The sequence below is a fragment of the Zootoca vivipara genome, chromosome 1 (assembly GCF_963506605.1).
Source record: "Zootoca vivipara chromosome 1, rZooViv1.1, whole genome shotgun sequence".
NCBI classification, from domain to species: Eukaryota; Metazoa; Chordata; class Lepidosauria; order Squamata; family Lacertidae; genus Zootoca; species Zootoca vivipara.
The window spans coordinates 19,555,406-19,582,437 of record NC_083276.1 but is presented as its reverse complement, the minus strand read 5'-3'; the positions used below and the strand labels follow the sequence as shown (position 1 = coordinate 19,582,437).

The following is a 27,032-nucleotide window of genomic DNA, read 5'->3' as shown; positions in this document are numbered from 1 at the left end:
TTTTTTAATGCTTGGGCCATAGGCCATTGACACATAAGATAAATAAATGCAATATAAAACCCAACAGTATAAAATACTGCATAAAACCACGTTGCTGCCTGGAATCATACATAAAACCTACATCTTTGAAATACTGCATAAGTCACCTCTAACATATTAAGAACTTACATACAGTATTTAATACAGACAAAAACATTAATAATTATCCCCAAAGCAATCGAATGCAATCTCCTTAAAAACCCTTGCCTGGATTTTCAACACTGCTAGGGCAAAAAGAGAGACCTTGTGGGTTACCCTATAATCGGTGTTTGACAGGAAGTAGAAAATCTTTTCTGGAACGGGTCTTTCAAGTGTAAAATAAATAAATATGCAGGTGCAGCAATGGGTAGTAAAAATGCAAAGTCAGAATTACCAATCATTACATAGCGCTGGAATACGTGGCACTTTATGGAGGAAGAAGCAAAAAGACAGATTGCTGCTCTGATTGGCATTAATCATAGCTGCCAAGTTTTCCCTTTTCTCGCGAGGAAGCCTATTCAGCATAATGGAATTTCCTTTAAAAAAAGGGAGAACTTGGCAGCTATGGCATTAATCTAAATTAAGCCTTGGTTTCTGTGTGCCATGCGTAGGGGGCAACGTGGAGATGGGAAAAGAAAGCTTAACAAGGAATAAATAACAACCAGGGCATAATCCTCCTTGTCCTCAGACTCCACTGCAGGCATGGGGGACCTCCAACCTATGGGGCAAATCAGGCCAAGCAGGGTCCTTATGAGGCTGTTTTCCCCAAGCCACGCCCACCTGCCCCATACCTAATCCCAAATAACATAAGGTGTACTGCAGGTAAAGACACACAATTCCACATTCCTGGCTGGAGCTTATCCTTTGCAAAACCGAGGCTTGCAGTCAAAGCTGGTGTTTGTCTTCACCCTGAGGCTCAACTTATGAAAAAGGGTAAGTGCCCACCTGGAAGAGGAGCTAGCAATTTCATTTGAAGCTGTGCTTTTTGGAACATCCGTGCTGTTGAGTTCCTGGAAAATAATCAAAACCAAATAGTCACAACAATATAATTAAATAGCCTGGACTGTAAAAGATATAGCAGGTGTATTTACAGTATTTATATCCCACACTATAATAAAACTCTTCTGGACAACATAGAATCAAGGGGAAATGGTTACATTAAAAAAATGAAAACCATGAAATCTAAACACAGCAATAAGCCAGCAGCAGAGAACAAAATGAAACACTGCAGTACCCGAACTTTCACAGATCTTTTACTGGTTAAGAATTTAGGATTGTTGTAAGCTGTTATGGAGCTCAAATCGTTTGCCATTAAATCAGTAACTGATCATTTGAACGTGGTGACTTGTAGTAGATTTCAGAACTGTAAAAAGGCTTTATTTTTTTCAGATAAGAAGATTTGGCAAAACGAAATGGAATGATGTCGTATTCCTAGATAAAAGGATTAAACTGGGAGAACCCTCATTATTAACATTTTCAAAAATGCAAGACACTTTGGAGAGGAGACCACAGTAGTCACCACCACACCTCATTTGATAGGAGAACTTGGGGAATGTCCTTCAGTGATCATCTTAGTGTACAGACAGGCAGCCTGCTGTTTTAATAGCACTGACACGGGGAAGGCATATTGAAAAGCAACAGTGTAATCCCACAAATCCCATGGCAGAACACGCTGAAAGAACCTGAAACATGGGTAAGGGTCATAGCTCTGTGGCAGAGCATCTGCTTTGCATGAGAAGGTCCCTGGTTCAGTATCTCTAGGTAGGGCTAGGAGGTGGGCAATTGGCCTGATCCAGCAGATCTTCTCCTGCAATCTTATCTTAACAACAACAGGTCTGCTAAATGCATGGTGAGAGCAAAGCCACGTCAATGCTGGAGCACAGTAAGCAGTTCAGTTCAAGAGAGATCTCAACTCAGGGTGACAGAAAATAGATCCCCCACATATATATAGATAAAAGCCACTGGCTGTCTAACTGCTTGCTAACCAGAATTATTTAGCTTGGTTTTGAATGAATATGCGAGAGAGAGAGAGACGTGCATATAATTACCTTACTGGTCGACTCTGCTAAATATCTTTGGGAAACGACATTGGGGTCGCTGTGGCTGACCCTGAAAAGGTTAATTGAATCAATATGTAAGAGAAGCTTGATTGGAAAGACAGCCCAGCTCTAACACTTTTGCAAGGCATGCTCTAAAGAGACAAAACACTGGCTAGACATTCTTCTCCACCCCAGTTTCAAGTTATGCACAACACCGTATTGTCTGAAGACATTTATCTCCTGCATGGTCCAAGTTCTTAAACTCCTCCGCAACCAGCATTCTCATTTACTACAATCTAATTAACGGTCCCAGCCCAAATTCATATGCAACACTGTAGAGAAACCATAGCTCTGGGAGAGAAAGTGACCGAACTCCCAAGTTTGCATCTAGGGATGAAGCATGAACTTGCTGTTGTCCGCACTCTTTCTCCAGATTGAGTAGAGCTTATGGAGAAGAGGACAAGGCAGTGAGGGTTAAGGGATGAAATGAGGAACGTCCAAAATACGTTTCCTGGGGGTTTTAGAGCAGGAAAAGGAAATGGTGTTGAGGTGGCCCAGTGAAATTGCTAAGTAGGACAAAAATTCTTGGAAGCGAATAAATGGGGAGAATAGGTGGGGAGAATACCATATTGGCTCAAATATAACCCGCACTCCCCCACCCCAAATTCCGACCGTGAAGAGTGTGGCTTATATTTGCAACATTACGGTATGCAGCCAGGAGTGTGGGGCAAACAGCGCCAGGAGCATGGCGAAGTGGCGCCTGCCCTGCACATCTTTCCCCATCCGTATCCAAGGCCAGGAAGGGAGAGAGCAAGGAAGAGAGCGGCTTATATTTGGGTATTTCTTCTTTCCCCCTCCAAATTTAAAGGTGTGGCTTATATTCGGGTGAATACGGTAGAATAATAATAATAATAATAATAATAATAATAATAATAATAATAATTTATTACTTATACCCCGTGCCCATCTGGCTAGGTTTCCCCAGCCACTCTGGGCGGCTTCCAACAGGAGATTAAAAATACATATAAAACAATGTCACTTGAATGCAGAAAGCTGGCTTGAGACTCCCCATTGTGCTAACAAGGTTTAACCAGTTTGGTTCATTGTACTGAATGATGATTCTGGTAGAACAGGATCAGAATCCTATATTCAGCTGTGAGTCCACCACAAAGTCTCTTCTCTTTCTTCCTTCCCTCCCTCTCCCCCCCCCTCTCCACATGTACAACTCATCTAGACAACATTTAATAGCCTCCCACTGAGTGCTACTGCAGAGATGGGTCAAGGCCCGCCCATAGCTCAGTATCTGCTTTGCACACAGAAAAGTCCTAGGTTCAAACCTCACATGTCCGGATAGGGCTGGGAATGGTCCTTGTCTGAAACCCTGGAGAGCTGCTGCCAGTCAGTGCTCATCCAACTGTTCCATCTGTGCAAGTATTTCAGTTTGCCAGATGAAACGAGACCCTCTTTCCTCCACCTGTGCGCTGATCTGGGGGTTCTCCTGACCCTCCAGAGCCAATTTCAGGGGCGGACAGGTGGGTGGGGGAAGCAACTTGCTCATTCTGCTTGGAGATCAGACATCGTTAAGAACCGAAGCATGTTTGTGCTAAATTCTTCCACTGAAGTCAACAGGGATTAAACACACTTCGGCACTTACGGAAGCTGATCACCCAGCAGGTCCCAGAAGTGCTTAGATTTTGGCTGCACCTCACCCTTCCCAAATGCATCCAGCTGCCTGGACTTTTCCTCCCCTGCCTGTGCTATGGCTGTCCAGGGCTGCAGCCAAGAAGGCCAGTAAAATATGGGACGTGGCAGGCAAATAAGCTTTGCCTGGAAACCAGACAAGAAAAAGTGGCAAGACGGGTTTTGTGTTAGGAACCAAAGAAGCAAACGGAAAGCACCTTGAAAGCCCCTGATGGTCTGTATAGTCTTCCTCTAGCTTATCTAGTAGCCGGGTAGAGCCAGCTTTCGGACTTGGGATGTTTTCTCCTTGAAAAATTGACTTGTTCTTCCTTTTCTCTTTCTTTTTGCTCCTTTCTTCTGGCAGTTTTCTTTCTTCAGCCGCAGTATCAAACTGGTTTACCACTATCTGTTAAAAATAAAAATGATGATAATTCAGGTTTTTAAAAGCAAGAGTTTGTACAAGTTTATCAAGATCTACCTATTTAATCTTTGAAGCTCCTTTTTTCCTTCTTTATATTGGCAAACTACATTCACTTGCTTGTTTAGCTAGCAAGCTAACTAGCTAGCTAGATGGATACCTAGACACATACATGCTTAGACAGAGGGATTTCTATTTTGCCCACCACCCCGCAAAATAAGAGGTGCCCAAAGTGGCAGGAAGCTGGCAAACAACATCAAAATAAAATAGATACAGAGATGGGTAGCTGGGTGGAGGGAGTGATTTCTGCCCTGTCTCCCCACCGCTACAAAATAAAGGTGGCTAACAAGCAACAATCAAACTAAAAGTCAATGAAAATACAAAAGGCAGCAATCTTAACACTGAGATACCCATGTGGAAGCCTAGACCAACTAGAAGAACTCTGCACAACAAACAACTCAGGTGGCAATGGAAAAATTGTGAAGTACGAAGCCATCTATTCTTCTGGGGCAGATAATTTCACATACTGGGTTCCATAATAATAATAATAATAATAATAATAATAATAATAATAATAATTTATTATTTATACCCCGCCCATCTGGCTGGGCTTCCCCTGCCACTCTGGGCGGCTTCCAACAAACATTAAAATATATCAAATATCACAGATTAAAAACTTCCCTAAACAGGGCTGCCTTTTGGTATTTTCTAAATGTCAGGTAGTTGTTTATCTCTCTGACCTCTGATGGGAGGGTGTTCCACAGGACGGGCGCCACCACCAAGAAGGCCCTCTGCCTGGTTCCCTGTAGCTTTGCTTCTCGCAGTGAGGGAACCACCAGAAGGCCCTTGGCGCTGGACCTCAGTGTCCGGGCATAACGATGGGGGTGGAGACGCTCCTTCAGGTATACTGGACCGAGGCCGTTTAGGGCTTTAAAGGTCAGCACCAACACTTTGAATTGTGCTCGGAAACGTACTCATTTGGTGCCAGATGTTGCTGTACTCCAACTCCCAATATTGCTATGCATTGGCTAGGTTGGCTGAGGCTGCTGGGAATTGGAGTCCGACAGCATCTGAGGGGTGCCATGTTGACGACCTGTCTCAAGAGGGTGTTTTAATGCGCCAGAATGCAAGTAGGGCTCTACTAATACCAAAACAGCAAGCTGAACAAAGTGGGGTTATGTGTGGACAGAACATGTTGTCTATCCTTATGCTGATCTTCTCATTTGGACAACTGTTTCCTAAACAAGTGAATATATACAGCGTCACTGCCAAATGATGCCTGGGGCACTTTCAAGAAAAGTGAAGGAGAAATGTAACCAAGTACAGTGGAGCCCCGTACGCATCCAGAGCAGTACTTACCCTGAAGCGCCGAATCTGCGCATGTTCCCCGCGTGATTCGGTGCTTCTGCGCATGACATCATTTGGCGCGAATCGCCGAACCCGGAAGTAACCCATTCTGTTACTTCTGGGTTTGGCGCGTATGTAACCCATGTTGTACGCAACCCGCAGCATTCGCATCTAGAGGTATGACTGTATCCAGGTTCGGGGCTGCTTCACACATCATGGTTGCATCGCGGCTAATTTAGTTGAACTTTGGCCTCCTTGAAATCAACGCGACAAATTAATTCTGACTTAAAGTTCCACTGATGTCAAAGGGAATGAAGTGCAACTAAGTTAGTCTGGATCCAACCTTATGCTTGGTGTTTGGGTGTACACCTCAACATGTAAAGTGCAGTTGTGACAGATAGGTCTTTGAAACTAAGGGCACCGTAGAGGCAAACTCAAAAGAAAAGGCAGGATTGGCTACAGCTCCCTGTTGAGAGTACACTTGCATGGTAAATCTGGGATTGTGTTATTTGTGAAATGACCCTTGGGATTTTCTAACACCCAACAAAAGGCAAACACATCTATGAACACAGCTGCAGGATCAGTACGTACAGTGGGAGACTTGCCACTTGAAGATCTCACTTCCCCAATCAGAGCTAACCTCTTAGGACAATACATCAAGCCAAACAGAAGCAAGTCCAAATTAAACTATCCTTTTAGGCTGATATTACACATTATTTTAATGGCTACCAAATCAGGTCATAGGGTTGTATCCAACTAAGTCCTACCCGGAGTAGAGTCATTGAAATCAGTGGACCTAAGTTAGTCACGACCACTGATTTTAATGGGTCTACTTTGAGTAGGATTTAGTTGGACACAACCAATAGTATACCACATGAAAATACTGCACTGCTCCAGAGGCTCACAATCTAACCTGCAGTACCATCTACTACTCCTGCCAAGAAGAAGTTACATTGGTGGAAGACAAGTTACCTGACTCTCGTGGGAATAACTATGGGAGCAGCAACCACCCAATTTGGTTAGTGTGTGTTTGACCAGTCAATGGGCCTGATCCCAGATATTTAAATATAAGAATGTAAGTCGGGGGTGGGGAGCCTGGGCCTCTCCAGATGTTGCCAGACTACAACTCCCATCAGCCCCAACCAATGGCAATTAATTGGGGCTGATGGGAGTTGGAGTCCCAACAGCACCAGGAAGGTCACAGGTTCCCCATCTCTGCATTTAAAGACTACTTCCAGGTGCAACACCAGGGGGATAGACACAAGCAGTTGCTAGTCACCAGAGCCCTCAGAAAAAGAACTATGGCGCAAGCGTCTCTATAATAATTTAGATGGCATCAAGCGCAAGGGAAGAATTTGGCACAAGCAAACAAGTAAATGCAAAAACCAACCGTACCACAGGGACATCTGAGTGAGCAGAATCCACGCTGTTTGCGTTGAGTATCACATTCTTCTTCCCTTCTGCAGCAGCCTTGTTGAGGGAAGCCTTGGTGTGACCACGAGCATCTTTTTTCTGCTTCTCTGGGCTTTTATCATCCAAGTGCGTTGGTGCTGCCTTACTCGTGTGTAGGCCTGCCTTTGAAATGTCCTTCTCAGCGTTTTGGTCAAGCAACTCTTTCTCTGCCAAACAGTTTACTAAAAGCTCAGCGCAGATCTTGTTGTTTTCCAAGAGGGTATGGTCTGCGCCGGGGGTAGCAAAAGCATCCAAGACGGCCGATATGGGAACATCATAATGGGGGTAATAGAAGAGGTCATGAGGGATTATGGAGATTTTGGAAGGGTTTGGCGTCATTTCACCCACCGAGCTGTCTTCATTAGTAATATCTAGGCTCTTGGGAGTGTTTCTAACCGGAGAAAAACGTTCCATTGGGTAACACTCTTCTGAATAATCCTTGAAATCAGGTCTACTTGTTTCCTGGTGAGTAGCATGTCCTTCCTTTACAGAAGAAGACTGCATTGCACAGTCATATTTTACTGGGAGCTTAGATATTTCCTTGTTCAACAATTCTAATATATATTTCTTTGTGGTCTCTTTCTCATCAGCAGTTGGAATTGGATGTTCAAGTTCCGTTGTCAGATGTTCCAGTACATTTTCAGGTAGAGGGGAAGAGCAAGCCTTTCCATCAGATGATTCTTTTGTTTTAGTGGCTGGCTTGTTCTTGCTGAATTCTTCGGGGTCGACTCCCGAAGAGTCAGCAGGTTCAACAGAATGTTTGCAATATGGAGGTGAGCTTGGCGGAAGGTCATCGCTCTGGGATGGTGAATCGGACATACTCAGCTGATCCCCTTCAGAGCCGTTTACGTTATTGGCAAGAATCTCGGCAACAGAATTGGACTGATAATCAACAGGCTCTGTTATTGGCAGAGAGCTTGGCCTCTGAGGTCCTTCTGTAGAAGTCTCTGAATGATCTGATAGTGGCTGCTGCAGATGGTCATTAATCTCCTCATTTGCTATATGAAAACTTGGGTTCTCTGGATTAAGGGGTGAACTAGGAATATGGATTTTTGGAGGTGAAGACTGGCTTCTGTCCAGGTGACCGGTATAGGTGTGCTTCCCATTCTCATTCAAAATCAAAACCTTCCCTTGATTTTCTTCCCCTGGTGTCTCTTTGACATGGAAAGGAGATTCAGCTGCAAAGTCCTTATCCGGATCTGAAAAATCTTCCTACGCGACATTAAATAAATCACCATAATCACCATCACAATCATTTGATAAATAATATTTATTTTTGCAAGGTAGTTGTCGGAACAATTAGGCCATGCTTCTACCCACCCACCAAAGACTTGCTATCATCATATGAAACAGTGAAACATCTCTGCCTGAGTTGCTGCATGCTTCCCAACTGTAAGGCGGCAAACCAAGAGCAGTGACTCACATGCAGAGATGCAATAGCTGGTCTCCTCTGAGGGCAGAGGGTGTTTCTGCTGTGTCTCTGCAATAGTCAGAAGTGACCAAGCCACCTTATGCAGAGATGCATGGGGGGGGGCTACCTTGAGTTATGGGAGTATTTAGTTGATGAACATCTAATGATATACCTGCAACCCTCTCAACTTCCTGGTTTCCCAGGTGCGGTTAAGGAACTGCTCATGCAGAGTCAAGATCCCAACAGTGTCTCTTTGATTCCTGCTATTTCCAATCTAGGGGGTGGGGAGAGAAGAGGAAAGCCACCCACATTTGCTGCCCACTGTCCATATTGTTGGGAACTGGGTTGACCTAGTGAATCAAATACAACTGAACTGAAGTGAAAGAGGCCAGCTGGAGGAAACAATCACCCAACTTCCTCCTAACTGTGGAGGAGGTGCTTATCGCCGAGAGTGACCTAACTACATTTACAGGAAAGAAACATTCAAAAAGCAAAGTGAAGGAACACACGTACCCCTTCCAGCTCTGGGAAATGTTCCAAAAACTGTGCCACATAGGTCACAATGGACTGATCGTCGGGCGACTCAACCATGATGTCTGGGGAGACACACATATTGTCTCGTGATGAATCAAAATTTATTTCCTTTTACTTATTGATTTCATTAAAATTGTATGACACTGGATTGTAGAAAAAAAATTCAGAGTGGTTTACAAGAAAAGATAAAACAATGTAATGATCACAAAGTCCCACTGATCAGCCTGTAAATCCCGAAAGCCTGCAGAAGACATTTAGGTACGAACATGTTACCTTCTGGTTCCAGAAGTCTTGGAATACCTAGGTGGTTATGTGCTGTAGTGAATGCATCCTCTAAATTCTCCCGGGGTGATTTCTCCAAAGCTTTCTTCATGTCTACCAAGCTTGAATCTATTGCTTTGATTATGGCCAAGAAAGCCAGGCCACTTCGCCAACTGCTGGTAAAGTCCTGAACGGCAACCCCATACCTGGAGGCGAGAGTACCAAGGAGAGAGGCGGTATGAAAATCCATACACGGAGATGGACATGTTCAAGACTCTCGTAACAAAGAGAATTATTCCAGTGCAAAGGCTTTCTAGCTTTAGGGAAATGCATCATACTCTAAAAGCATTCACAAGAGGGAGTTTTTGTACACAAGGTGCCTTTTCCTCCATCATGGGGTGAGAGAGATCCAGCTACTTAGCACTGTTGCCTGCCTTCAGAAAACCTTATTGGGAGCTTTTGCCTGGCAAATGGTAACTGTCAGCAAAAGAATGTAGGAAACTGACCAAAGCAGACCATTGGTCCATTCTATCTCAATATAGTCTACACCAGGAGTAGGGAACCTCCAGCCACATTTGGCCTGGCATGCGTCCCAGTTTGGCCATGAGGTTGTCCCTGCCACCCACCCAAAACCACACTCGCGTGCCCCACACGTGATGTTGCCTATATATGTGGAGCAGATAAAAGATGCATCTGGAACAGGTGAGCTGAACCACAGAATCAACCCCTGTAGAAAGCAGGGCTGAAGTCACCTTGTATCAACAGGTGGGCAGTCAGTTCAACCCTGCTGGATTGGCTTTCACAAGCAAGTTCCCTGCAGGGAGCTTGATCATGCGGCCAAGCCCTCTACTTAGGACTGGCTATGCACATCACTTCCCAAGCATCCAACAACCCGTTGACCACCGGGCACTTGGGAAGCGCTGCATGAGAAACTTGGACAGGTGGACAGGACAGTGCACCTGTCGGTCACCTGATGCCATTGATGATTTCACAGGTGGGTTGTCCCGCAGTGGTGGGGACAGGGAGGGATCTGACCCACCAGGCCAAAAAGGTTCCCTACCCCTGTTCTACATTAGCCGGGAGACGGCCTTGTGCCTCATGTCAGCTAATGAAAGGGCCAGCCATGAGCACATCTTTATACTTGTGATCCCCCCCCCCCCAAGGCAACGTACGCTGCAACGAAGAGTCGGAATAGGGTGTTATTACTGACACAAAACACAGAACTGTGAAACAGGAAGGACAGGAAAAACCCAGCTGCACATCCCAAGCTCTTCCCGGCTGATACAGGCAAACCTACAGAGCCTGTTCTATTGCTTGCCCTCGAATCCACTTTGTATGCATCCAATGCATTTCATCACACAGATAACGAATGGAAATCTTCTTCCATCTGATTGGCAGTGGGATTTGCAGCGACCTTTAAGGGGGAGGGAAGAAAAGTTGGCTTACTTTCTTGTTTTCCTTTGGACCCATGTCAAAAGGGTCTTGATTGCTTTTCGCTGGTCCTTCACTGAGACAGACATGCTTCTTTCGACATTAGGCGTGTTGGGATGAGAGGTGTCTGAATCAGGGCCACTGGGTCCCGATGACAGGCTGGAAGACGAGGAGTTCCTATTGAGGTTGCCTGTGAGCTCTTTAATCTGTTGCGGGGGGCAGGGGGTGGGGGGAAGGCAGCAGCCAGGGTCAGAAAAACAGAGCAGAGAATCCATCATCCTGTCATCCTTGCCTCGAGGACAAGCAACCCTATTCATTTCTTCAGGCAAGCAGCCGCTTCCAGACTTCACAAACAGCCCTGTCATGCCAGCTAGCCCCGCGCAAATGGCAGCGTTGACTTGGGGCCCGGTTTGTTGCTATCTGAAAGAGCACTTGCCCCCTCGGCGAGACACACAGCAAGACTCAAGCCAGCAGCCTGGGCCGCTGCATTCCAAACACAGGAGTAAAAATGCATAGCAACTTCTAAATCAGGGGTGTTGCTGGACTTGGCCCATTGGCCATGCTGGCTGGGAGCTGGGGGGAGTTGGGAGTCCCACAATATCAGGAGTGCCACAGGTCCCCCCCCCATTCCTGCTCTAAAGGCAAGGATCCTGCAATGGAATGAATACAGCCCACATGTCTTAAGGTCAGTTTAAGCTCCTCTGAGTTGGTTACTGCAGTTAACAGGAGTGCTAAGATGGGCCTTTGATCTGATCTGCAGGGCTCTTCTTAAGTTCTGGTATAGCAACAAGAACCACAAGAAGAAAGGTCACATCCGTACCATACATTTAAAGCACTCTCATGCTATTTCAACAGTCAGGGGTTCCCTCAGAGTGTCCTGGGAACTGCAGTCTGCTAATGCTGCAGAGAGTTGCTAGGAGACCGCTCACACAGCAAACGTTTACTAAAGTGACTGCTTTGAAAGGGGCTTGGAAGTCCTGACTTTGGGACTTCAAAGTACCTTTCTCATGGCATCCCTGTGATGTCATGGGCGCAGCCTTGCCCACCAGTCAAATGTGGCCTGTGAGGCTGGCCCTGATAAGGATCTCACTCCTGGAGCCAAAAATGTTCCTTGTATAGACAAAATGGATTTTCTCATAAACTATAGAAGACACAGAATGCTAGAATACAGAGAAGCAATTCTCTCAGTGGAGAGAGATCAAATGGTGAGAAGAAAACTACAACAGAGTTTTCGGGAACATATAGGCAGCTGGGGGTTGGGGCACAGACTGGCGTAAATGAACCATATAGTGCTGGAGAGAAGAGCGAATTCTTGCTTCTCAGTCATTTGATCTTGTGATGCCAGAAGACCCCCATCAGCAAAACTAGTGTTAGAAATTCCTCTGCATGAGATAACAAAAAAAATCCAGAGTCATTTTAGGTGAGTGCACACGTCTCATCCTGATCTCTTAAGGACAGTTAAAGAGTTCAGTCATAGACATGCCCCAATCTTACACAATCCCCAAGTTGCCCCTCCTGTCTTAATAGCTCAGTTGGTAAAGCTTAATCTCAGGGTTGTGGGTTCAAGCCCCACGTCAGGCAAAAGATCCCTGCATTTCAGGGGGCTGGACTAGATGATCCTAGTGGTCCCTTCCAACTCTACAATTCTATTATTTAGGTTTTATATGAGCTCACATAGGGCAGGAGTGGAGACCCTGTGGCCCTCCAGAGGTGGTTGGACTCCTCAGCCAGCATGGCCTGTGGTCAAGGATGATGGGAGAAACGAGTCCAGCAACATCTAGAGCTTCTCCGATTTAAGGGGCAGAGTTGGGGGTAGGAGATCTGTCCTGCTGGGTTTGCTGACTTGGGAGGATCTGCTTTCCTGTTTTTGAAAACTTGGCTCACCTTTAAAGAAACAGAGGCTGGGTCAATGTAGAGGCGGCTACAATGACACAGCTGGCTTGGTAAGCATGATTGTCCTTTGTTTAGTAAATAGCAGCTGCCAGGAGGTCGATTGAATTTGGATTGGGACCTTGGTGGCAGCAAAGGGTAAATTCCCTTCTCTCTACCTATCACCAGCTGCAGTCCTAATCTGGACACGGACACGGACACACACACACACACACACGCCCATGAGTGTGGTTGCTATTTAACTGAACAAAGAACAATCACACAAGCTACCAGCTGTGCGAGTATCATCATGTCTACTTTTGCCCTTTGTTAAGCAATGTCGGAATTTTTTTGATGGGAATTGTGTGGCTAAGAGGGTGAGATAAGAGATGCTCGTGATGCCAATTGGATTTGGCCTTCTTGTGGGGGAAGGGGGAAATAAAAGATTTTAAGCGTTCAAGCTGGATTTTGTTTAGTTGACTGACTACATCTGCCCAGGACCACCCCCACCATCATGTTTACATCAGTTCCATTTGGGAGGATACTGGAATCTAGAATGTAAGAAGTGCCCTGCTGGATCAGACCAGAGGCCCATCGAGTTCAGCATCCTGTCTTCTCAGTGGCCGACCAGATGCCTGTGGGAAGACCACAGGCACAACATGAGCGCAACAGCACTTTCTCCACTTGCGATTCCTCTTCCTCTGACCCGAATCTGAAATTTGGATTCTTCACTTGAAATTCTCTATGAGCTTTCAGATTCCCTAGAAGGGGATGGTAGGCTTTACAGGGAGGAGAGGGCTAGGCCCTCAAAAGACTTGAGGCACAGGGCAAATTTGAATAACAATGACATATGTTAATTTATAAGTATAGGTGCAAAGTTAGACAGACTTTCAGAGGGAAGGGGACTGTTGGCCATTAATGGTAACCCTGAGCAGTGGAATGCCAACAAGATTTTCTAGGCCAAGTACTGTATGTGGATTGTGCCCTCCACCTTGCCTGATATTAAAACTGAGACAGGTATCTCTGGGCAAATGAGGTTGGCAGATGAATAGGGCTTCACTAGTACTGTGCTTTTATACTGTACCTGTTTGCACCAACAATGCCCCTGTATGGAGACGTCATAGTTTTTGAAGGAAGCTCAGGACCATATCAATGCTTTTCAAAGAATCAGAGACTCTTATGAGTTGGAAGGGACCCCAGGGGTCATCTAGTTCAACCCCCTGCAATGCAGGAATCTCAGCTAAATCATCCATGACAGATGCATATCCAACCTCTGTTAAAAAAAACCCTCCAATGTGTCTATTTTAAATGGTTTGGGCACTTGTTGTTTAATCTCTGGCCTTTTAAGCAGAAAAAATTATTCCAGGAGTTTTCAGAAATCAATGTGACACTTTAAAAGCTTTAAAAATACTAGGAAGAACTTGGCACATTTTGATGGGCTCTCCCATAGGCCATCAAGGTCTAGTTTAGGAATTGACCAGTCTCCTGAAATGGCCCATAGATGTCAGTGTCCTTCCTTAAATTTTGAAGGCTCTCAAAAAGTGATATCCAGCTCCCAAGGCACAAGAAACAAGGTGCTTGCTTGTGGCCATTCTATCATGATCCAACAGTCCACACCTTCCTTGAGTAACAGGGAAGTTTGAGCCAACTTAATGGTGTAACGTTGGAAAATGTCGGCCACTTTTCCTACCTGAGCAGTTATCTTTCCACAAGGGCCAACATCAATGCCAAAACCTAGCATCGCCTGAGCTCTGCAAGCTCAACTTTCTCCTGATTGAAGCAACAAGTGTTTGAGGACCAGGACGTTCACAGAGAAACCAAAATGCTCATTTACAAACCCATTGTACTACCAACTTTACTGTATGTTTGCGAACCATGGACCACTTATAAACACTATCTCCAGCTCCTTGAAAGATTCCATCAACAATGTCTCCGGAAAAAATTGCACATCTCTTGGGAAGACAGGCGAACAAATGTCAGTGTACTGGAAGAAGCAAAGATCACCAGTGTCGAAGCAATGATTCTTCAACATCAACTTCGTTGGACTGGTCATGTTGTTTGGATGCCTGGTTATCATCTTCTAAAACAACTACTCTATTCCCAACTCAAGAATCGAAAGCGAAATACTGGTGGACAACAAAAGAGGTTTAAAGATGTTCTCAGGGCAAATCTCTTAAAATGTAGCATGAGCACTGCTCTAACTGGGAAACACTGGCCTGTGAGTGCTCCAATTGGAGAACAGCCTTTACCATAGCAGCCATGGACTTTGAAGAAGCACAAACTCAGGGTGAAAAGGAGAAACAAACGAAGAGGAAGGCATGCTTCGCAAACCCTCACCATGATCAACTCCCACCCGGAAACCTATGTCCCCACTATGGAAAGACATGTGGATCCAGAATTGGCCTCCGCAGTCACTTACGGACTCATGGTTAAAACCGTGTTTATGGAAGACAATCTTACTCGGATACGAGTGATCGCCAAAGAAGAAGCAGCAATACAGTAAAAGAACAAGTGGAATGATTTTGTGAAAGGGTAAAGGATTGTACCCAATGATGGTTTTGAAAGCTCTATTTCACTGCACAAATTAGACTGCCCAGTTTTTTCAGATTATCCTTGCGTACTACCCTCAGGAGCAGCGTTAGAGAACGACAGTGGGAATCAAGTGGCTTGGTAAAAAATGGGGTGCCGTGCCTTGCACTACTGGGGTGTTTTCTACTAAGAGCCACCTACAACCCAATCTACAAACGTCTCCTGAAGATAATAACAACAAGGAATTCAGCATGGTGCTAAAAGCCAGAAATCAGGGTTACCTCCTAATAAATTTTTGTAATATTATTATACAATGACAAATATCATTATAGCCTAATAATCAGCCTCCTTTGGGGATTAAAATGATTTAATCCTGAAATCAGGGTTGTTATCGTCATTAGGGCGACATATTCACACAGGATTTCATTTTCCGCAACTTCCCCAACAAAGCAGTCAAAAAGACAGCTGTCTGCTATGAATCACTCCTTGCATTTTTCCTTTTCTATTATTTGCTTCTGGAATTGAATCACATTATTAGTCAGGTGCTCCTTGAATTTGACAGCTAGCACGTAAGTGACTTTGAAAAATCCCAGCATTGTTCACAATCTGCAGGGGTTCTGGCTTTAACCAATTTTACTGTCTGCCCCCCGCTCACTCCCTACACTAATCAGAAGTAAGAAAAAATATCAGCATGTTTGGATATGAGCCTAGAGCACAATCCTAACCTCCCAAGTACCGGTAGTAGTGCTGGGGAGGGTGGCTAGAATTCAGCGGAAGTAGCCCTCTGCCTGGCTCTGCCAACAGGGGGCAGCATCAGAGCAGAGTAGGGCTGGGTAATATAACAATTTATTGTCCCAAACTGGTTTGAAGTCCACAATGTTGTATCGGATTCATAACTATTGACCTGGCAATATATCGCTAATCATGATGTGTGTGTGTGAGAGGCAAAAATCACAATGTGGAAAAAACCGCGAAGCCAGCCAGTCCTTCTATTGATCCCGGCAGTGCCTGTTAACTCTGCCGACAAAGCTCTCCCCTGCCTCAGGCAGGGGGCAGCGAATCACAAGATCAGGCGCTGGCAGAAATCATGGTGAGGGGGAAACCGTGCCCCTAGATAGCTCCATCCTTATTTCAGATATCGTGATATATCAGCATTTCGCAACGCTGAAAACCAGGTATCGCCCAACCCTACCGCAAAGGATCTTGCAGAGGATGGGCAAGATATGGTAACTGACAGGGGACCCTGAAATGGGACATGCCAGGATTAGGGTGGGCACAGAACTGTGCTGGCTATGGATCTATTGGATCCTAAGCTAAGCGCTTCCTGGAGAGGAGCCTAATTTGGGTGTAAAGCTGGTGTAGAGGAAAAAGTGTGTGGTGTGTGTGTGTGTGTGTGTGTGTGTGTGTGTGTGTGTGTAATGGACGATCCTCTATATTTCATCTCCCTCAAAATTTGCCCAGGGAAGGAGAGGTGGGTGGGGGTGGGGGTAGAGGGGGAATACACTAGCCCATTGTCTGCTCTTATCCACGATTAAAGAGATTGAACTAGGTTACATCTGCACCAGACTTTTGAGAATGGTCAAGTTCACTGGCTGCATTCAATTCTTGGCATTTCAAGGCTCCCAGATTGTTGAAATGCGTATCAGATTCCATCTTAGTACATGAAAGTAGTGCAAGTAATGCATATTAAAGGGCTTTAAAGCCTCGTTTCAGGACTCAGGTCTTAAGACTCATGTTGCTAAAAATGCACAAAGCAGCATTCAAGCGTTTTCAGCACAAAAATGGAAAACAAGATCTTCTGATCTGGGTTCTGGCCAGGAGCCACATGCACACAAGGCAGGCTGGACTCAAGTACTTTGAGGCAGAAATCCATTTGCAAGGGAAATGAAGTAGACTGAGGGGTTTGCAAGGTGGGGGGAGGAAAGTGCAGCGACACCCAGGTGTCTGATCTATTTCGGTTTATCCAGGTTTGTTCATACATTTACGGAGTCTTTAATGCAATAAAAATAAAGACCCGACACAAAACTAGGTACATGGGAGAAACGAATCTGTTTCATTCCTAGTCTTATAGACATAACAAATCTGTATTCTGCTGAAAGGTTTAATGGAAAAGCCAACGTGTAACAACATTGCCATTTGCTCCTTACCTGAAAAAACAAGATTATGTTCCATATCAGGCCCAGGACCATGGAAGAGTTTCCATCTGCTATTTCAGCTGCATCAATGCTAACCAGCTTCACCTACAGAAAAGGGGGTTGCAGGTTTGAAAAGACGTTTAAAAACAGACAAATGCACTCAAGTGCAGTTTTAATTACAGAATGCACATGTGTCACATCTAAAGGCCAGGGAACAGGGAGTTGCATTTTGCACTTATACTGGGCGAGGTTTTGGCTTGCAATGTATAAAGCTGGATTGCTTGCTTCTATGTATATCTAGTTCACACGATATGGTTGCATTATAGCGGCTCACTGGAGGGAGGCCCGTTTTCTTTATGGGGGGAGGGAGGGAGAAATAAAGAGTGAAGTCACATGGCTGCTATGCACTCATATAACTACGTAGTTTGACCCTCAGTTGTGATGAAGTATTTACTTGATTATATTATGCATATTTGCAGCTACATAATCCGCTGCCATTGTTCTACTGAAGTCAGATTTATCAGGTCCATCTTGGCAGACAGCCGGCTGACGTGCAGCATGTGTGGTTCGGGGAGGGGCATTATTCCTCTAAGGTGCCATCTGAGTTTTGGGGGCGATAGAAAAGAGGAACAGAATGCCCCTCTAATACTAACTGGGCACAGAAACACCTCCCCACTATCTTGGGAGGCTCAGCTATCTCCATTTTTAAATGCTTGTTCAGCACGATCTGGGGAAGGGCCGTAGCTCTGTGGCAGAACATCTGCTTTGCTTGCAGGTTCAATCCCTGACATCTTCAGGTAGGGCTGGGAGAGAACCCTGCCTGAAACCCTTGAAGCACTGCTGCCGGTCAGTGTAGACAATACTGAGCTAGACGCAGGGCCGTCTTAAGCACCCCTGGCGCCGTGGTGCACCAGATCTCTCCGGCACCCTCCCGCCCCGTTTTCCAGCGCGGTGGGCGGGCGGGCAGGCACAGTGCGATCTCTCCGGCACCCTCCCGCCCCGTTCCCCTGCGCGGTGGGCAGGTGGGCACAGCTGCGCGGTGGACCGGCCGGCCAGTGGGCGGGCCAGCGCCGTGGGGCCCTGCGCCACCCAGCCTGGCCATAGGGCCGGCCCTGGCTAGACGGACCAATGGTCTCTGTATAAAGGCAGCTTCCTACATTCCTATCAAGTTACCAAGGATTCTGGGTTTGAAGCCATGGCAGGACCCAGAGTTCCCACAGAGAGGTTTAATCCATATGACAAGGACCAGCTTATGTTTCTCCTTCAAACTACACACTCTCTTCTCTTGCTTCTTCATTGCAAGCAGGATGGCAGAGCAGGAAAGAAAGAAATCCCCAGGCTGCCCATTACAGCGCTAAACCCTTGTGTTGCAATACAGGGCCTCAGACCTTTCTGAAATGCTGACAGTAAGAATATTGAGCCTCTCCCCACCTGTCACAATTCCTCTCGAGTTCTGCATTAACCATGGCTGTCCTTTCCCACCTCTTTCATGGTGGTTTAATATTTAAACTGTTGGCACTCCATTGCCAAGGGAATGGAAACAACATTTCCCTGCCGTCTAAAATTTGGTTAAACAGGCTTGAGATCAAGAGATCAAACCTTTTAACCTGTGGCTCAACTGCAAGACTGGTTCAGTCCCGAACATCATAGGCAACATGGCGCCTTCAGATGTTCCGGCCTACAAATCTCGCCAGTTGCAGTCAGCATGGTCAATGGTGAGAGATGACGAGAGTCAGCAACATGGGGAAGGCACCATGTTTGATGCTCATGGATAAATTTTAGGCTGTTTTTTGGGGGGGGGGCGTTGTTTGCGTGCTCGGGCACAGTCGCACCCCGCACCCCTCCGGGAGTCAGACCTCAGACCAAGGAAAACACATGACAACATATTTTGGGATTAAAATGGCCACAACTTTATTGAATTTCAACTGTAGGAAACCTTGGCTTAGGCATTGGGTGTATATCCCTCTCAGCCCCCATCTGGGGGTCTGAGGCAAGACAGGGTCAATCGGGAATATGGGGACACTGCAAAACGTGCGTTTACATAGCTGGCCCCCTCCCTGCACTGCTGGGAGCGCTTGTGGTCAGAGACTCCCCTCAGGACCCCTCTAACAGGGAACCCTGATATCGCAACCGCAGAAAGGGATGAGTCACCGCAACATCCCTTCCTCGACTGTAGGACTAAAGGATTCTGCCCAAGGCCTAAAACTGCCAGCCAAGACTGCAAAATCGCCGCCTCACCGCCACACCTCATGTCCTCACCAACCATTCCTCAGGGCCCTGCTTTACATCTCACAACCAGTGTTCATTTCCCAATGGGATCAGGTGCACTCCGTCAGCTCTAAACAATTCCAGCTTGTACATTTTAATGTCTGCATGTTTAATCCCTCGGCCCCCAATACACAGAGTCACATTGCAAATAGCCCTGTTCATTTTAATTCGTGTGCTGGGCCGCAAACCTCGCCCACTGCCAAATCCGGTGAGCAGTTATTTAAGCACATCTCTATCCCACTGTAGCACTTACAGTTTGCAAAGTATATAACCACCCATATCTTTGGTTCTTGCTGCAACATCCACAGGAGGTGGATCACTCTTAATCCCATGCTGAAGATGGGCAGTTATTGTGGGCAATTTGAAGCCCATCTCTTCCAGTCCCAAGCCTGACTTCTCTTTTTTCCTTAAGGTTTTTGCTGAAGTTTCCCAAAATTTCATACATACATTTCAATGCATAATAAAAAACTCCCCCCCCCCAACTTGCCAGCCCCATTTCCATGGTGTTTCTGTTTCTTTCCCTCTGCTGCACTGTCTTTTATCTCTTAAACCTTAACAAGAATACCATAACCTCTAATCCCTTCTGTTTCTCCTAGTTCAAATCATGCTCATGTGTTCATCATATAATAATATCTCTTTAAATAATCCAAAAGCATTTCCATTCTTCCACAAAACCTTCATCATTAGACCAAGCCTGACTTTTCTTATCTACCGCCCAAGGTGGGTCCTGTCTTGGAATTTAAAATTGCCTATACAGTAAATGGGAAGCTGGTGAAATTTTGCCAGCACTGGATTTCTCGAGTCACACAGCTGTTGCAAGTCCTTGGATTTGGGCCCTGGTGGCCCTGGTTTCACCACCATACCTGAATAACTCTTCTACATCCTTTCCAACTAAGCATGACTTACAAGAATAAGATTGTGAAGACCCTTGGAAGGGACTGGACACAGGGACCAAGTCAGTCCATCTGGCCTCCGAAAAGTTCAGTGTGCCTAAAGGAGTGTTTCACCTTGCATAAGCTTTTAAAGCAAGGCAAGGCACCTTACTATGACATACCAAGGCCCCTGGCAACATGAGCGTGTGATGTGTGATGTCAGCAGCACATGCAGAATCCAGTGATAATGGAGCCAAACAACAACGGCCTAACAGAGACGCTGCTGTGAGGCTGGGTGGTGATTTATAGGGCCACAGCTAAGTGGCAGGGCATCTGCTTTGCAGTTCCAATCCCTGACACCTTCTGCTTGTCAGGGTAGACCAGGGACAGCCAATGTGTCTTCCAGAGCTTGTTGGATCACAACTCCCATCACCTATGACCATTTGACTGGGCATGATGGGAGCTGTAGTCCAAAAACATACAGGAAGCACTATGTTGGCTATCACAACGCTGAGCTAGCTGGGTCAACTGCCAAACTTAGTATACGCAGTGGTGGTGTTTAACTGCTTGAGGTGAAACAGGAAGAGGTGCCCTGTCACTCCTGCCACCACTACCACTGCCATCAGCACCCATTTCAGACGGGATCATGCTGATTTCAGGCGAGATCTCACCCAAATTGGCACTGATGGCAGAGGTGCTTCTTTGCTGATGCGGTTCTCATGGCTGCCGATTCCTGACTTGCTTTACAGTGGTACCTCGACTTACGAACGACTCAACAACCAATTTTTTTGACTTTTTCGGATGGGGCAAATGGCCGCACGCTTACGAATTACTTGACATCCGAACGGAAACTGCGGCGGTTTTAGATAGGGTTTCTTCAACTTATGAATTTTTAGATGCGGTTGCTTCAACTTACGAATTTCTCCGTTTCCAATGCATCCCTATAGGAAATCGGGTTTCCAATGGCGCTTTTCGACTTACGAATTACTCGACCTACGAAGGTGACTTCGGAACGGATTAAATTCGCAAGTCGAGGCACCCCTGTACATTGCTGCCCATCGCCCAGCCTTGACAGGGGACTGGATCCATCTCCTCACCTTCACCTAAGACTCCAAAATGGGTGTGAGTTATGCTTAGGGGAAAGGCGATAGCTCAGTGGTAGGGTGCATGCTTTCATGCAGGAGAGTCTAGGTTCAATCCTTGGCTTCTCCAGTTGGGGCTGGGAGATAACCCAATCTGAAATCCCGGGCAGCCTCTGACAATGCTGAGTGAGATAGACCAATCTTCCGCTTCAGTATAAGGCAGCTTTCTACATCCCTCCTTTTGCACTTGATACAAAGGCAGCCTGCATAGCAATAGCAGTGTGGGGTGGCATCCCCACCACATAAGTTACACAGTGTTCAACCCCAGACCTTGCAGAAGTCTAGAATAGCAGTTTCCATCTTTCTTTGAACAAAGCTCAAATAATCTCTTGCTATAAATTGGGCAGAGAAATATAGAACTCGTGATGCTGAAAGCATTTGGGGGGGGGGGGAGTCAAATGACTCAAATCACTAACCTTCCGAGCAACTTGAGCCCAGCTGTTTAAGGTTGCCGAACACAGGCATTTCTTTTATTTTCTTTTAATATTAGCCTCTTGATCCCTTAATCCAGTTGAACATTACGACATTAAAATAATAATTTGTGTTGTGAGGAACCCCTCCTTCTGCATATTGTATGCAGCCTTTCAGACACAATTTTAAACAAAACGTAATTCCTTCAGCTTGCACATTATTATTATTCCTCATTTTGGAGAGAGATATATTGTACTGGGAGAAGTGAAAAAAAATCCAACCAGCTTTCGAATTACTTACATTGCTGTCCTCCAAAAACTTGAGGGCTTTTGCAATATTGTTCAGTCGAAAAATACGATGGGTCGAGGGCTTGTATTCATGCAGCTAAAAAAAGAGGGAAGTAAGCCAGTTAGTGCTTTTTAAAATGCATTATTGAAGGGGGAAGGACAGATCCTGAAGCTGAGGCTCCAATACTTTGGCCACCTCATGAGAAGAGAAAACTCCCTGGAAAAGACCCTGATGTTGGGGAAGATAGAGGGCACAAGGAGACGGGGACGACAGAGGACGAGATGGTTGGGCAGTGTTCTCGAAGACAGGAGTGCCTGGCATGTTCTGGTCCATAGGGTCACGAAGAGTCGGACATGACTAAACAACAACAACAACAACAACAACAGAAGGGGGAAAGGCTGTGGCATCTGCTTTGCATGCAGAAGGTCCCAGGTTCAAACCCACTGCCTGAAACCCTGGAAAGCCATTGCCAGACAGTGCAGACTCTTCTGAGCACATCTACTAGGAAGTAAACACACCAGCAAGACAAGCTGGAACGTTTGCAGAGAAGAGTGACTGAGGTGATCAAGGGTCTGGGAACCAAGCCTTATGAGGAACGGTTGCGGAAGTTGGGTATGTTCAGTCTGGAAAACTGGGAGGATATATAGAAGAAGCTTGTTTTCTCCTGCTCCGGAGGGTAGGACTCAAACCAATGGCTTCAAGTTACAAGGAAGGAGATTCTGACTCAACATCAGGAAAAACCTTCTGACAGCAACAGCTGTTCAACAGTGGAAGAGACTCCCTCGGAAGATAATGGCGACTTTCCTTCCTTGGAGGTTTTTAAGCAGAGGTTGTCTGGCCACCTGTCATGGATGCTTCAGTTGAGATTCCTGCGTTGCTTGGGTCCCTTCCATCTCTGCAATTCTATGATTCTATGACTGCAGTTATAATATAATTGCCAACACTTGCTGCACCCATGCACTTTCTATGAACCACATGCAACTAAGATATACAGACTGGCTGCAGCTGCCCACCTTAAGATATATTTCTGATGTGGTCCTTGGGTGAAAAGGCTCAATTTTATCACAAATGCTGGGAAAGCAGTAACAGTGAGCGTTCAGCCTGGAGGTATCTTCAGAGGATGAGCAGGGGAACTTGACTCACCCACCAGCTGCAAACCTCACACTGTCATTGGCCATGAGGAGCCATTGGATCAAGACATCATCCCTTCCACAGGACTGGCATCCCCCTGCACCAACTCCCTGGGCTCCTGGCTAGGGCAGTGACCCACCATTTCTGCCCTAGCCCCATAGGAGCAGGAGAGCTGGGCTGGAGCAACCATCAAAGAGGCCAGCTAGCTGAACACAAGGCCACACAGAAGGAAGGGGAAGCCACAGGGGACACTTGGCCAGATCAGGACCTGGCTGAGAGCCAGAAAGGGGTGGAGCCACCAGTTCCTACATAAAGCGTACAATCTGAACCACTTCATGGCTGAAGTAACAGCTCTCTTACAAAATCCAGCCCTCCTGACCTGGTAAAAACAGGCAACATCATGTCAAACCGAGGCTGTTAACGAAGGTTTACACCTACCAGATTTTGCCCAGAGAGAACCTCCAGCAGAGCCATCAAAATTTTGCCATCTTTAACATCAACCAACAAATCTTTCACTTCCAGAGGGGGGCTGCACTGTGAAGAAAGAAATGGGTACATGATTGAGAAAGGTGATCTTTGGCTCTGTCCCAGGGCTAGCCAAACAGCAAATCACACAGTTCAAAATTGGAGTTAACTCGTTATTTGCAAACACTGTCTTCACAGACTTAGTGGAGTGTCAGACCTAAAGAGCACAGCAGCTCATTCCCTGTAGGTCTTACTCCATGAAATCAGTTGCCTTCCCCAAGGCATCCCCAAACTGCGGCCCTCCAGATGTTTTGGCCTACAACTCCCATGATCCCTAGCTAACACGACAAGTGGTCAGGGATGATGGGAATTGTAGTCCAAAACATCTGGAGGGCCGGAGTTTGGGGATGCCTGCCTTAGACTAAAGGTCCCCACCTCCCCACGGTTGTCTATGTCTCCAGCTCTTCAGGACAAGCAATCAGAGACTATGCCTGCATGTCTGTTTTTGCTCCTCCCATTTCATGCCTCTTCTGGTTCTGGGAGTCATGGGGAAAGTGGAGACACCCGTGACTCTTCACCAGCATGACTCATCTCTGCCTCTTCACCTCTCTCCTTTCACTAGCCTGCTGAAGCTTCTGATTCTGAACTTCTCTCTGCCACAGACTCTCCCTGTTCACTAAGCCCTGTCACCTCTTCAGCTTCCAACACCTCCTCCTCCCAGTCTTCTCCCTCTGACCACTTAGCATCGTTCCACCACCAATCCCCAGGCTCTGAGTCTTCTTCCTTTGGGGGTTTCCCAGCTGGTTCCTCCCACCATTTCTCTGTGTCCAAACAGTTCATGATGGGCACTCAGATGGAAATGACAATGGTCATCCAGACCACCTGCAAATATATCAGATAATAAATATTTAAGGAATAATATAAACCCCCATCCTTTCTCATCCACTTTTCAATAACTGCAATTTTTAAAAATGATTGTTGGTTTGTTATTGCTGTTGTTATTTATCCACCCTTCATTCTAAGGTCCCAGGGCAGGTTACAACAATTAAAACACTATATTCAAAACAGTTTTAAACAACTTAGAATCACAGAGATAAGGTGGGTCCCAAAAATAAACATCCAAAATGTCTAAAGGCAGGGTAGAAAGGTGTGTCTGTAATATTTGAATGGGCTAATTTGTTTAGCAGGCTTACCTTTTCCAAATGTAGATTTATCCATCGGGTAAAAGTCCTTTTCTGCACATTTTCCCTTTCCACTAGAAAGAAAAGATATAAAGAAACTCAGGCTTATTTTTTAAAAATGGGAAAGTGCCTATATAACAAATTGAAGCTGCTTAGTAGAAGCAAAGTTTGGCTTCCAGTGCAACAGTGGACTTATATGTCAGGAAGTCTACGAAAACAACATTAAGAACTGTTGCAGAAAGAACAGCAGAGGATGCTCCCAGCATCACCGGGCCACATTTGATTCACATGTCTCTTGCTACTTGCCCCATTTTGATTGCAGAACTCCCAAAACGAACCATTTCAATCTGCATGGCTCACAGAGGCTCCATAAAGGTAATACCGTTTCCAAAAACCCAATTAAACATGTTCTTTTTGCACCTATCCTTGTGAAAAGCAGCGGTTAAAAAGGAAGAAAGAAAAATCTGTCCAAGTCTTAAGATGTCTGCTCACATACTATACATATGGTTTACTGAATCTGTGTTGGTTTTTCTGGGCATCCAGAGAGCAGTAACAGGATTATAAATCTCATAATTACATACAACATACAGCTAGGCCTGTTCACCAATCCATGGCACCATGCCAGAAAGAAGTCATGTTTGCTAGAATTCAGTAATATAAACAGTAGAGAGAGAGAGAGAGAGAACAGTCTGATTTCAGTTTTAACCTTCCAAGATTTCCGGGCTCAAAAAAGACAACAGGAACTCAAGCTGACTTCGAAACTAGGCTTAACTCTTACTCTCAACTCAGTTTGAAGCAGCACACCGAGGCCAGCCGTTGCTCGTTCTCCCTGTGGACTTGGGACTCCAGAACCCCATCAGCATTTGTGTGTAAAGACGTGACAATGGCTCATTGGCATTCTAGAGCCCCGACGCACCCAGGCCATGTTCCCATGGTATGCCTCTGCAAGATGATGCAAACTGAGTCAGCAGCACCCAGTCTGAGATTCATAGAGTTGGAAGGGACCCTGAGGAGCATCTAGCCCATCCCCTTGCGATGAAGGAATACGCAGCTGTCTCATATGGAGATCGAACCTGCAACCATGGAGTTATCAGCACCAGGCTCTAACCCACTGAGCTTTGCATGCAGGTGCGGCAACTCAGATTAACTAGTTAACAAAAATCAGAGCAGGGGAGCGGGGAAATGAACAGCATGGGAGAGGAAGGGGTTATGTTGGGGCTACCCTTGAGGTTGGTCTGGAGGCTGCAGTCAGTAGCTTGATTGCTTGTGGGGACAAACTACTGCCAGCATATAATACCTGTTATATGTTATAAATCCTTCCTACACACACACACACACATACCCTAGATCACTGGATCAGTTCTGAATAAAGTACAATTGCATCTTGCGTGCAAATAATTTGTGCTCTCTGTTCCTGTTTTTGAAAATGCAAGTAAAAAGAAAGCAACAACAACCACAACAACTTGTGCAATTTCAACCTTATGCACTTGAAAGCCGGCCAGTTGAATTTATGGACATGCATGAACAACACAGAACAAGGGAACCGAGGGGTGGGGGTGAAGGGAAGTCAGGGGATTCTAGTAGTCCCATGTTTTGGATTCAAGGTGGATTGTCTATATAGTTGTTTTAAGGTTTTGATGTATGGTTTTTCATTTTCATGTGATGTTCAGTTGTTGTAAAATTAATAAAAATATTATTTCTTTTTTTAAAAAAAGAAAGCCGGCCAGTTGAAATCCCGCAAATTAATTGCATGCAAAGCAGAAAGCTTAAAAGTTCCTTTTGCACCAGGTTTTTCTGGTGCAGAAAGAGATTTTAAGCTATCTGCCTTGCTTACCAGGCTCTGGGACACTCTCACAAGATCTTCAGGGATTGTGAGCTCTTGCAAGAGCATTTTGGACTCTGGAGCCCAGTAAGCAAGGCTTAAAAGCTGCCCATCTTGCTTAGAAGGCAAGGATGTTTTGTGTGGAAAGAGAAGCAGCAAGGTGGATAGGGTTGCCAGACTCTATAGAGGACAGGACTTCTGTGCCTTTAATTGCCCTGCTCCCTTTTGAGTCTGGAAACCTTAAAGAGAAACCAGCAGACCCTTTGCTTGGAAATTAAACAAAGAGTCTGCTGGTTTCTCTTTAAGGTTTCCAGACTCAAAAGGGAGC

General features: G+C 45.8%; 1 protein-coding gene across 4 annotated transcripts in view; it reads right to left on the bottom strand.

The window, feature by feature from the left end:
* CLMN (calmin) overlaps positions 1-27,032 on the bottom strand; it is a 68,997-nt gene that overhangs the window by 6,310 nt on the left and 35,655 nt on the right. For 2 of the 4 annotated variants that reach the window (XM_035106652.2, XM_060272040.1), the window contains exons 2-12: positions 24,895-24,956; positions 23,675-23,770; positions 22,118-22,201; positions 17,137-17,229; positions 10,607-10,797; positions 9,173-9,366; positions 8,879-8,961; positions 6,898-8,166; positions 3,956-4,143; positions 2,067-2,127; positions 964-1,028 (exon numbers count right to left, since the gene is read on the bottom strand). In XM_035106652.2, the coding sequence (XP_034962543.2) occupies positions 964-1,028; positions 2,067-2,127; positions 3,956-4,143; positions 6,898-8,166; positions 8,879-8,961; positions 9,173-9,366; positions 10,607-10,797; positions 17,137-17,229; positions 22,118-22,201; positions 23,675-23,770; positions 24,895-24,956 (2,386 nt within the window). Of the gene's footprint in view, positions 1-963; positions 1,029-2,066; positions 2,128-3,955; positions 4,144-6,897; positions 8,167-8,878; positions 8,962-9,172; positions 9,367-10,606; positions 10,798-17,136; positions 17,230-22,117; positions 22,202-23,674; positions 23,771-24,391; positions 24,847-24,894; positions 24,957-27,032 lie in introns of those variants that run through there. The other 2 variants (XM_060272050.1, XM_060272043.1) reach the window with 2 other exon arrangements.